The 13125-nt window shown below is 39.7% G+C and overlaps 1 protein-coding gene across 1 annotated transcript; it reads right to left on the bottom strand.

The window, feature by feature from the left end:
* Positions 1 to 2098: 2098 nt before the first annotated feature.
* On the bottom strand, positions 2099 to 12924 carry GPR141 (G protein-coupled receptor 141). The gene is made up of 2 exons (XM_062497308.1): positions 12913 to 12924; positions 2099 to 3046 (listed from the first exon to the last, which is right to left on the bottom strand). The coding sequence occupies exons 1-2, from the start codon at positions 12916 to 12918 to the stop codon at positions 2099 to 2101; spliced, it is 954 nt and encodes a 317-aa protein (XP_062353292.1). The 5' UTR covers positions 12919 to 12924.
* Between the last annotated feature and the right edge of the window lie 201 nt (positions 12925 to 13125).

Here is a 13125-nt window from a genome sequence, read left to right as displayed (position 1 = left end):
CCAGAAGGCAACACAGGAGGTGGAACTCTGGCCAAGAGGAACCCCTCTTTGAAATCTCTCTGATAGCCCATTTTAGAGCAGAACTTAAAAGAGGAAACAAGTTTTGAATAAGTTCTTGTGTATTTGGGACAATGGACTCAAGCATGCATCACAGAGTAGGTATGGAGCCCAACCTAAAGACAAAAGCACGTTCAAACAACATAAAATACATTTAGTATTAGCTCTAGGAATCTGCCCATCTAGAGATCATAACCAAACATGGATGCAGCTCCGGGGAGAAAACCAGGCAGTGCTATAATGTATTGCACTGAAAAATCAAAGGTACAGTCTACAAAAATTCCCTTTGCATCTGAATTTCTGGTAAAGCCCAGCAGTAGCTAGGCCCTTTAGGGCTCAGCATCTCTTTCACAGCCAGTGTGGGGAGCTGGTAGAGAAGAGTTAATGATTCTGGGAAAGTATACCTGACTCTGAGAGTATTCGCTCCAGCATGGCACATGCAGCATGGCTAGATATCTAATCTGCCATGATCATTGTGACTATCTCCAAGTAAATCAGGCATCCCTATTTAGTTCATTTGATATAGAGGACGACATTCTGTATGATAAACTACATGCAAAACATTTCTCATTTCAAATAAGCAAGTATAGTAATTAGCAAGTGAATATTACAGTGTTTAACACCTTTAGTCTCTTCACCCCACCTTCTATTTTCACTAAGCTTTTAAGAAATTATTGGTATTTTTCTTCTCTTACCTTTATTTGCACGCCATCAATATGTATTAGCTATCCAACCCATTGCTAATTACCAAGTTGCAACTGCTGTTACCCCAGGTGCTGATAATGCACCAGTGGTGCAGATTGCAAGAAAAGGAAAGATATACTAGCCATTGATGTCTTGGATTAGAGGAGTTGGAGATTTATATTCTTTTTGGAGATAAGTGTAAAGCAGTTGAGCTACGAAAGCCTCAATATCTTTTACAGAAATATTTTACCAATTTTTTCATCTTTTGTACTGGAATTTATTTCTGTCTTCAGATACAGCAACTGACAATGCCTCACTGAGATATAATATGCTTTTCAGCTACACTAGGTCTATTATCTTTTTCCATCCCTCCAATCCAAGCAGTAACATTTTAATTCCTTCTACCAATACAGGGTACAAAATTTAAAGAATTGGTTTAAAGTTAGTGTGAATAACTACTTATAAACCTCATAAATGCACAAAATCAGCATAAGATTTTTTTTAAAAAAGCATTGCTACCTTGGGTACCTAAAATATTTGTCTTTTGAAGAGAAGACAAATGCTGTCTCAATGATTTAAAAAACCTGTCCTAACAGTAAAATATTTTTTTTAATTGAACAGTTTTGTGAATAATAATACAGGCTTTTGTTTGAACTTGTAATGTCCATTTCAGCAATGGTGTCTAATTTTTAGACATATTTTCATAATGTGAGAAAGATAACAAAATTATTTTCTTCTGCAATGATACCATCTCAAAATGTGATTTTGAGAAAATATTTTAAGAATTAACTATCCATCACTGGTTTAGTTTTAAATAGCTGGTTTAATTCACTTAGAAAGTCATGCTTCTCTTGACCGTAGAGAAACAGACCTTCTTAGGAAGAACAATATTTTCCCTGATATTTTATGAGAGCTTGCAGGAAATAAATAAGAAATGTATGGGAAAATTATATCAATCTTTAATTTTCAAAAATCTGTACCTTAGTCCATAAAAACCTGTTTATTTATTTGTATTTCTACATTGCAATTCTCAAGTCTCCTCCTAGTGCCTTTGACTTCACAAATCTTGATGTAAAAACAGCAAGACAGAAAGCGCTCATGACCTTTCTTCCCTCTTCTCCAGGTCCAACCACAACTCACTGTGTAGCACCATGAAGAAATTGCTGAGCTCACCTTCCTGTTTACCAGCTGAGAACCTGGAGGCAGTTTGTTCCATTAATTCAGGAAGCTGATGTACGAAGCCTTGTGTATGTTGTACCATTTCCAGAGCACACCCTCACTTGCTGAGGAGGGAGCTTGCTGTGTCTGTCCATTACTGTCCTACTCCAGATCCTGCCCACCCTGCAGGAGGCTGATGCTAGCAGCAAGGCAACCTCCTGTGGAGCATCCCCACATTTTGCTTGAAGAAGCGGCTTCCACTCAGCATGAATGACAGCAGGTCCAGACAGCTCAGGGCAGTCAGGCTCAAAAAAACCTCATTGTAGCTTTCTAACTGGTCAATATCACTCACATGCTGTATGTAGTAGGCCCTGAATAGGTGATAGGGAAGGAACCAAATTATGATGACCCAGATGAAAATCAAGTTTTTTATCTGGGCCCAGAATTCTTGGTGTGAACAGAGGGAGGTGGAAAATTTTCTTGCCACTTTTACCAGGATAAGAATCTGCAAGCCCAAGAGGACACAAGAAATGAGGGCAACAGCTACAATTAAGGTATAATTCAGGGCTTTCACGCTCCTGTGCTGTAGTTCTTTGTGGAACTTGAAACATGTTGTATTATTGTATAAGCCTGAGCGTCCATACTCAAAGTAGAAGAGCGGCACCCCAAAGACCATGACAAAGACCCACACGGCAGCACTTGCCGCAATGGCATGCAACTTTCTGTAAAACTCCACCTTGTCCTTCCGCCGAAAGAAGATGAGCCACCGGATCACCAGTGTGATCACATAAAATACAAAGGTCAGGTACATGTGGATGTGCACCATAGCACTCACCATTTTGCAAAATGGCATATCAAATACCCACTTCTTTTTGACATAATAGTGGAGGCGGAAGGGGACTGTGAAGAGAAGGAGGCTGTGTACAACGACCAGGTTAATGATGGCAGTTGTGGTCACAGACAGAGTACTCATCTTGAGCAGCACAAAGGACATTGTGATAGACCCAATTCCACCTCCAGCAAAGGCAACTGAGTAGACAGTGACAAGTATGGCACTCATGGTGCTGGTATGAACAAAGGCAGAAGAGGAGTCACTGCTGTTCCTGGTCCCTTCAGTCACGTTCCTGAAATCTTCCTGGTGCATATTCTGAAAATGAAAGAATACAGAAAGACTAAGATAGGGTAGGAATGAAAGAGCTTACCTAAAAAGCCAGAAGGGCTTCCCACCTGTCTCTTGCTCAGGAATAATCCTGAAATGTCACAGATGGCATCAGCAGCTGTAACCTGCACTGTTATCCATATATCCTCCAGCCTAAGGGAAAATGGATGAGAAAGTTGGGAAGAGAACTGCTTTAGTCCTTAAGACATTTCCAGCCACACTCCTAAAAACAATCATGAATCAATAATATATGGGGACAAATGATCCTTAGAGAAATTACACCATTGTGATGGTTTCATGCTGTTATTTTTTCTCCTCTCTTCTGAACATCTGCATGCTGATGCATGCACTGAAGATCAGAGATGCTATTTTAATTCTGCTACTCTTCCATCACTTTGTTTATTTGCAGCACAAATCTGTCCTTCCCAGGGCCATATAACAACCATATGTTGTTCTATCTAAGATACAAATTCTGTTTGTTACTGAGAGCTGAGTTTTGAACACATTACAGTCAACTTCTTCTCCATGGACAATTTCTCTGATCAATGGTTTAAACACCATGGATACCCAGACTGCATGGAAATCCTGCTCAGATCCATCAGGCCAAGAAGCGTGGGCAGTACTGTCCTGGTTCTCAGGGCCATTTCAGATCTTTCATGTAGTAACTGGGTGTTATGAAATGGACTGCTGGAAAGCATTAGGAAAGGACATTCTGGGTGAGTGTAAATCATCCTGTCTGACCCAAGCAGATACTAAATGCAAGTTAATAGCAAGTTTAAAAAGGATGCTATATATGTAATATATTACTGTCTAAAAGGGAGGTTAAAAGTAATTCTTATAAATGTAACTGTAGCTCCTGTTAGGATTTTAAGTACTACAAGATTATATAGGAGGGGAAAAGTTCAGATGGGGTGTCATCCTGAAGCACATTTGCATATGTAAAAATGTCTAGGGGATGTTCACATTACAGTTACAGAAAAGAAGCAGGGAAAACTGAACAGCACTGGGCTATGTACTACCGTAATTGTACTGCTACTGGTACCTGAACTGTAATTTAAAACTGACTCTGGTAAATCATCCATTTTACCAGTTGTATTAGGTTGCAATACAGGATGTGACCAAAAGAATGTATCTATCATCATCAGTTGAAACCAGGTGGGGCAGTGTTCCTTGCCTCAGTGGGAGACATTCTCTGCTAATGGGCCATCTGTTAAACCAGGTGGGGCTGTCATCTCTATCTGTACCACAACCCATCCTTCCTCCAGGAAGATATCGGCCATTAATGGGCCATTGAGTTCCACTGCACGACTGATAAAATTACATCATCCCATTGTGAGATGCTACAGCCAGGGGGAGGAGCCAAGCCTTTCCTAACTAGATAAAAACTGAGATTTGGAACACCAAAGCAGCCTTTTTTCCACTGGATTCTAGAGGAAAACTGGACCTTTCCATATCATCACTGGGCCTTTGGAAGGAAACTGCACCCTTCTACAGGACCACTGCTTCAACTGAATCACATCTGTCACTCTAAGAGTACTGCAGCCATCATTTAATTGGACTGTTACCAACACCTTGACGGACGAGGTGTCAGGTTGTATTCTGCCTCTGTGAGTGTTTTGGGTTTGTTCTTTGCAATACTGTATTTCTATTTTAATTTTACAGTAAAAAACTGTCCTGGTTTGAAAGACAGGTGTTTGCTAAGGAAAGCAGAAGCTTCCCTTTGGACTGAAAAAAAAATGTGATTCTTCCGATTATTATAATTTTGGAATTAAGAGAGAGCTCTCAGGCAAAGATATGGGGGTAGGAATAACAGTTCTTTACTAGTATATCTAACACGACAAACAAGAACAACAACAGCTATGAAATTACCCACAAACAGAACAGTAACTCAGTCCCAGTGGTTTTTTTTTGGCTGCAGGCACCTTTTCCCTGAGCTGCAGTTCCCAGTGCTGGGGGCGGGCAGGTCCCGCAGAGCTGCAGGAGGGCTGGGGGTGATGGCAGAGCTGTCCCAGGGGTAGAAAGAGAGACGGAGAGAGCCCTCCACTCACGGTGTTGGTCCTGGTGCTCAGCAGAATGCTGGATGGTGGTAGCTCACAGCGAGAAGACAGCAGGGCAGGGTCCGATAGTGGTTTCCCGACGCTGGAATGGGACAGAGAGGCAGGAGGCAGCGATCGTCCTTCTCGTCCGAATTCCGCGGGGAAAAATAGGCCGAGGCCCAGCCTTCCACTTCCTCTTCTGGCTGTTTGAATCTCGCGGGGTTTCCCTCTTCCCTACCCTCCCCTCTCCCTTGTCACCAGGGCCCAGTCAACAGGTATCTTAGCATGACAATGGGAAAAATTCCACAGAGGGAAAAGGGAGAGTACCAACCCCCAACAACAACTGTTATTCCTATTCTCATATCTTTGTCTGAGAGCACCTTAATTTCAAAATTATAATAATTTGGAGGGAGGGGGTTTACAGTCTCCATTTCAAAGTGAGGCTCCTGCCTTTCTTAGCAGACACCTGTCAAACCAAGACACCAGTGAATACCACAACACAAGGAATTTTCTCCTGAGTTTTTGTCATTTTTCATTTATTAATGAAATGCTTTTCATTTCAGAAATTAGTTCCTCAGTCTCTTTGTATGAGTGGTGTTTGAGCTTTACTTTCATTTTTTAGGTAGCATGAACTGCCAAAAGCTGGGAGAGGAAAAATTTTTTAGCAGTCCACTCATTTTATAGAAAAGAGGAAATACCTATAACGGTTTTATAAACTGCTTTTGCACATAGTGGGGAATTAATATCTGTTATGAACTTCAGGTGTTTTGTGTTCTTTCTTAGCAATATTTCTAAGCACTTACCTCACAGTAATCAAGATCTCTTCATACATTGAGAACTTGCTCTCTTCTTATCCCAATGCATATAAGACTACAGATATCTTATTATTATCATCATCAGTATAAATATAAGTGCCATATCACAAACTGTGTGCTTGCATTTCAGAGTTATATGGACAACAAATCCCAGTACATTGAGAGAATTACAATGGGTTGCAGAGAAGGAGCTTTTTATCGAAGTCACCATAGATTGGCACACTGCAGCTCTTGCATCAGAAATGGTGCAAATTCCTTCCAGTTCCATTCTTGTTTTTGGGACACTTCATTTCATCCTCACAACTATGCAAGTCAGAAGGGACTCTGACTTGAGTCTTGAAGAGCAAGAACTCTTCATCAGTTTCTCCAAGTTGTTAAACTTCAGTTTGAAAGGGTGTTTCTAAAAAGAGGCATTATCATACTGTTTGGATTTAAAATACATACTTAAAGTTTAAGACTTTTGAAAGTGTCACAGGGGAAAGGCAACACACTGGCAATGTGGCTTGATATGAGCAGACCCATCAGCAAAGCTGCACTTGAAAAACAAGAACTTCTTGTTGTCTGTCACCCTTTGGAGGCCACCAGTTAAAACTGAACTGAAAAGAGTAAGAACAGATAGGCAGAAGTCAGATAACTGATATTTTCTTCAGACATTACAGTGAAGGGGGCAGCAAGTGACCTATTTCTTTCTGCAAATAAGCAACCGAGTCACTGAAATGCAGGTTTCTGCAGAATTCTGCAGTCATCATTAAATCCCTGCGTAGTAAGGTTCTGCAGGATATGTGATTTTCATTAATCTCAAAAAAAAAAAAAAAAAGCTATTAGCAGCTGTGATAGGAGATTATCAGCTCCCCAGTAGTACAGGCACCCCACTGAAATATCATTGCATGATGAACATAGAGTGTAAAATAACACAGGGCATTTCACAGAGGAAATACTGTTTTCTGGTGAAATGCGGTTTCCTATTGTACTGACATTCACAAAGCTATAACTACTGACCTGAAATGCAAATTACAAGTCCTTTTGTCAGAATTTAACAGGAGGCACATGGATAAAGAGTTAATGTGGACCTTACAAGACACAGCTGTTCTTGTTCCTGTGCCTTCCCACCTTCTCTAGCAACTGCCAGTTCAGTGATACTGCTCAAGTATTGGAGTCAGGTTTGTATTTACTGTGTTAAGCCTCTCATGACTTGGCCGAACTTCTGCCAGACATGAGCCTTGAGCAGCCACAAGGCAATAGAGAACACCACTTCATTTGGATGCTACAGCAGTTGCTGGTGCCAAGAGCTGGGGGACAATTGCAAAAATAGATGTTTTAGTCTGGCAAAGGAGGTAGGTTGCCAACAGGGCAGAGGCTAGTTCTTTTCAGAAATATGATCAGCAAAAATGCTCTTGTGCATTCAAGATTTGTGAGTTGTCAGTGTGAATAATGCAATCCCAATCATTTCATGTGACGGTGCAGCATAGTCTGTGAGACCTCCCTGGACTGCTCTCCTCAGGACAGAAAAAGTCATAATGCTCAGTCCTTGTCTGTGTTCAAAGCTAGGTTGGATAGGGATTTCAGCAACCTGGTCTAGTGGAACATGTCCCTTGCCATAGCAGGGCTGTTGGAACTAGATGATTTTGAAGGCCACTTTGATCCCAAATCATCATGTGATTCTATGATTTATGAAAACAATTTGATCTCTGTTCAAAATTTTAGAGGTGATAAATATTCATTCTAACCTTCAGGAACTTGTTTCTCTTATCTTACAGTTGTCTTACTATTTAAAAAAAAAAAAAAAAGAAAGAATTAAAGATTAACCATACTTCTGGACAGAATTTATCTCAGCTTCCAGGCATTTTACGTGCTTCTGACTCTGCCTTCAGATTTAAAAACCTTTTGTGAAATTTTTGTTTCCCCTGTAGATATCTGATATGAGACAGAAGAGGCTTATTCCCCCTTGATCCCAGTCATACCTGTGGCTCCTCAGTGAACTGCAATTACACTTGTGCTTGGCTCTTAGATGAACAGCTTTGCATCTGGCAGGGGTAAAATGCTCATTCTAGTTTGTGCCTGATTTAGCAATCCAGATCAGCCTCCCTTGTTGCCTTCACTGCATACCTTTTTCCCAATCAAGTCCATGAGTCACTGTTATGTTACATCAGCATTGTATCAGCTTATTAAAAAAACCCATCTCATTTGTCAGAAATGAGGAAACTCTTACAATCTCTGCCAAACAGTGAGCTCTACTCTATAACAAGTGTTTGCAAAATTTATCTCCCCATACATGTCTGCTGAGAGTCTGGCAGGCTTCACACAGATTTTCATGTGTTCTGACAGTTGGGTTCTGCAGAAGCATTTGCTGTTTGCATGCACCAAACTGAGAAGTTTCATTTGCATTTGGCGGAGAAAAAAGTTCAACCATGAAAGACTTCGATTTTTGACAGGCTTAATAAATTGGAAAATGAAAAATTGAAAACTGAAAAATTTGCCAGAACTGACATTCCTGCACGGAACTAGCCTAGCTTGGAGGAAGTGCAAAATACAAATAATTTTTAACAAAAAGTCTGCTTAAAATCTGCAACTGTTTCACAGAACGCTCATTTATTCTCAAAGTGTTTTCTGTTGAGAGCACTGTAATTGCATTTCATTTTGTTCTATTTCCATGCTGAATTATGGAAATGTAGGCTATGCCACTAGAATAATTGCAGAGTTTCTTTCACTGCAAAATAACCACACACACCTGAAATTTGAAGTATAAAAACCTGTTAATTGGTAAACACTAAAAATAAAATGTTATTAAGTATCAAGCCCACTTTTACATTTAGACATTGGCTTTTTTCTAACTTTTCATGATTTTCCTAACTCATTAGGTAGCTCAACAGCTCATGTCTTGCAGTCTGTGTCGACATTATACTGATATTTTGTGGTTTCAATTCAGTCCACTGAAGAACAAATGGGATGGAAAAGCATGTTGAGTTAGTCCTCTTTCATTTGAGATTGTCACTATTTTTACACAAAAAATGGAAACTGTGAAGTGTTCCTAAAAAGGATGATTTACCTCCTTTGCTGTATCTTAACAGATAGAACAAACCCTTCTTGTCCCTATAGAGACTGCGTGACATCAAACACACACTAAAAGATGGGTGAAAACAAAATGCACTGCCTCCCAATTTAAGCAGACAGTGCAAAAATACAAGATAGCAACATTAAAAAGAAAGAAGAAATGCTGTCCCTTTCTACGAAATTACCAAATACAATGAGAAAACATTTGTGCAGAAAATGGGTTCAAAATAAAACAAACAGACCACTGAATGCTTTCTCCCCATAAACTTTCAAACATTCTTACTTTGCAAACCTAGGCGCTTTTTTTTTTCTTTTCCCCATTCTGTGTATACTTAGAAATTAAGAGTTTCTCTCTGCAGCAGTTTGTATAAATTTCCTAAAACAGTTCCCTTTCAGGACCTGGGCAGCATCCTTTGGACCTCACAAGAACCAATTATTGTCTGATTTTTAATATTAACACATTGTTACACCAGTGAGAAAGTTTATGCGCCTCTGTGAAACACACATGTAAAGAAAAACCTCCAAAAATCTCTTTCAGTTCCGGCCTCTCAGAAGGTAACTAGCCTGGCTGGGGCCAGGCCACAGACGGCCCATGGGCCTGGCCAGGCCCGGGCGCGGGACTGGGCTGGGGAGGGGAGGGGAGGCCCTTGCACAGCTGAGATCCTGGATCCTTCCCCCTCCCCCACAGCGTGGCAGAAATGCTGCCAGCTGATAACACCCCCAGGAGGCTGCCCGGCTGCGAGCTCCGCAGCCCGAAGGGGAGGCGGGACAATGAGCCGGTCTTTACACCCCCACCCCCAAGAGAATGCAGCCAAGCAGCACGCTACGGTTTCTGAATGGGCCCCTTCTAAAATCCTAGTCCAAACCAGGGCGGCTGGCGAAAAAAATCTCTATCGCAAAATAACTCCCAACCGCGGCCCAGAAGAGATCCCACAACTATCTGCAGGCCCAGGAAAAATATTAACTCTTTCACTATGCAGAATTAGACTTACAGACACTATTTTCTCCCCTGAAAAAGAAAAAAAAAAAAGAGAAGAAAAATACACGCAAAACCTACATAAAATCACCGAGGTAATAAAAAAAGGTCAAAGTTCCAAATAAAAATGAATGAAGATGCCTCATTCTTAAACTGAAATTTCTTTTTTCTTATTCCCCTATAACTCATAAAAATATATTAGAGAGTAGATAAAATGCTCTAACGATAAATATAAGCAAAGACATGCTACAGTAAGCAAATGTTAAAGAAGTTTAAATAAAGGGGAAAAAAAAGACCCCTGCTACCCCCCAGGGAATTGAAAAAAAACCCCCTCTATTTTCAAAAACAAAAAGAGTTTTTGTTTAAACTATTATAATCCTTAAAGTGTGCCCCATATATTGACATTGTCCTCAGTAACAATTATAGGAAAACTGTTAATATATAAAAGAAAGATTTTTATACAATAATTAAATTTTCATTCTCCTGGGTGGCTGATCCACTGTAAGATCAAAACCACAAAAAACCTGTTTCTTGTAAAAAAATCTCCATATACTGAAGTCTCCTCTCCCAAATAAATTAGTAAAAAACTGTTTCTAAAAATAGTAAACTAACTAATTTGTTTCTAATATGTTGTCAATGTAAAAAAAAAGTTATGAAAGGGAAGAAAAGGGTTCTAAAAAATTTCTTCTAATTCTTATATTTTTTTAATGGTTTCTAATAATAAAGTTTTTTCTTTATATCCTTTGAAGTTTAAGCCTATTTTATCTTCCTCCTAATCCTATTTCACAACAAAAATTAAATAAATAATTCTAATAAACACACTAATAATTTAACCAAACCTAACCCATAACATTAATTAGTACATTGGCTGGGAAATCTCAAATTAACAAACCAAAACTGCTACACTCTCCACTCTTCAAGTGTTGTTTGCTTGGATCTTCATTCTATGTAAGCTCTAAGAGCAAAAGACCTGATACTTTAAAGAGTCATTGCCTTACTCCCTTCTGTGAGTTTATGACAAAACAATAACATTGAGGCTCCACTGTGTGAGTGTAGAGTTGCCCATGGGCACACAACCTTGGGAATATTTTTTAGTTGCATCATGTGAAGACCCTTGAGCCTATCAGGAGAACTTCTAGGTTAATGCCCTGGAAGAGTTTGGCACAGGCTTTGAGAATGCCTCACTAATTGAAGTGAGACAAAAAGGCTTCCTCCATGGTGCTCTGCAGCACTGTGTTACTCTACCTCAGTTCCCTATGGGTCATTGCCCTTAGCCCTGCCCGTGTACTGTCCCTGTGCTCACAGACCATTGGCCCCTGACCCTATACTTAATCCAGAACACTGCATTAATTTGGGTCTTTGGTCACTGGACTCCTTTGGCATGACTTTGCATTAAACCTCACTGGAAATATGCAGGAGAACCTTCACATCCTTCTTTGCTGAACTATTTGTGGTGTGTGTGTGAGTGTGGATTCAGTGACTGTCTGTGTGTGTCTGAGTGGCTTTCTCAGAAGACATTTTAGGAGAGGTAGCAGCAATTACCATCCATTTCCACACTGCTACAGCATCACAGCATCCCTTACCTTCCAGCTAGTTCTTAGCAATTAGAAGTCTTCAAAGTTTCCCATTTCTGAATAGTGCTTTATACTACTGCCTGAAGTGATAAAATATACACACAGAAGTGAGCCTCACAGTTCACGAAGACACATTTGGAAGAGCTGTTCCCCAGAGTGGAGGGGATGATTTGAAAGTGTTTTTTGAGAAAACTGCAGGAAAAGAGAAAAATATGATCTAGGTTGTAATTAAGTGTGGGTTTGGATGTGGTCAGAAACACCTAAGTGTAAGGGATGAAACAAAGCTCACTCTACAGCCCAGCACCATTTCTCAGCTCTGCTTTCTGCCAAGATTTTAGCCCAGTGTCTGGATCTTGGGACATGGTGCCATCACTACAGCTGCTCAGTGCTAGCAGAAGGAAACTAGGAGATTTAATTAAAAAGTCATTAGCCATGCCAGTGTCAAAGGCTCATCGAGCAATGATGGTTGCTGTGAGGTGTATGTGTGGTAAAAGATGTCTTACTGCAGGACTGCTTGTCTGTAAGGAGTTTGTGCAAAGTCAGTTTTGCACTCCTGCTGGCTAACATCTTTCTGTCAGAACACATGGTTATATTTGAGTATACTAGTTTTGAAAGCAACAGTATAGACATACAACTTTTAAATGCAATGTCACACGAGAATGTTTTAGCTGCATCCTGTTGCTTCACGTTTGGTTATAAAAAGCACAAGGGAAGTCCTTCTCTTCGCTACTTCACAACAGACTGGTATGTGATGGAAATTGTCTTTTTGCATTTTGCAATTTGAACAATGGCTGACAGCTAAAGAACTGTTTAGATAATATTAAAAGGTGATCCTAACACTAATGCTTAACTCTTATCTAGGACTTTTCTGCAAGCTGATCTCAATGCTCTGCTGAAAGGCATACATATAAAAAGCTGAAAACTCCATGAAAAAGCCAGAACTAAATCTAAGATATCCCTGAATCAAGGCTTATGCCTTCTCAAATTAGCAGCTTTGTCTTGGCTTCTTCTAGGTCTTGTTCTAGAATAAATGCATCCCAGTGGAATGAAAGCTAAGGTACCTTTAAAACCTCCAGGTAGCATCTGTATGTGGGTTTTTAAATTTTACAATATTTTTGATACATAAAATAAGTTAACACATAGCTAAATATAAGTTAAAGCATAAGTAATGTTTTACTGCTCTATATTGATATATATTTTTGATGCAATATAATAATTACATACCATACAAGTAACATAATTTTGTTGATAAATTACAATGTTGTTTTCTCAAGCAGTCAAAACAAATAAGAGTTTTTCAGGTTGACTTCTTTCTACGTGTTTGTAGTTGGCAAATCTTCAATCCTTTAATCTAGGATTAAATCAAATAGGGAAATATCAGAGTATGATCTGGGGCAGACACCCTCATTGCCTTTATTGGTCTCTAAAGTGGTGTTACCATCAAGATCTAGATAGGTATAGAGTGCTTAATATACATAATTACAATTAATCTTTCCTGGTAAATTGATGTAATTTTGCCCAGGATTTACCAACAGCGTGTATAATGGATTCCAGACTGGTAGGTTTAGATTTTCAGCTATATTGTACTCAGCTGCTGGCAGAATGTGACTATTTT

Source organism: Cinclus cinclus, chromosome 1, assembly GCF_963662255.1.
Source record: "Cinclus cinclus chromosome 1, bCinCin1.1, whole genome shotgun sequence".
Taxonomy (NCBI): domain Eukaryota; kingdom Metazoa; phylum Chordata; class Aves; order Passeriformes; family Cinclidae; genus Cinclus; species Cinclus cinclus.
The sequence above is the reverse complement of the archived record's forward strand: the minus strand, read 5'-3'. Positions and strand labels throughout refer to the sequence as shown.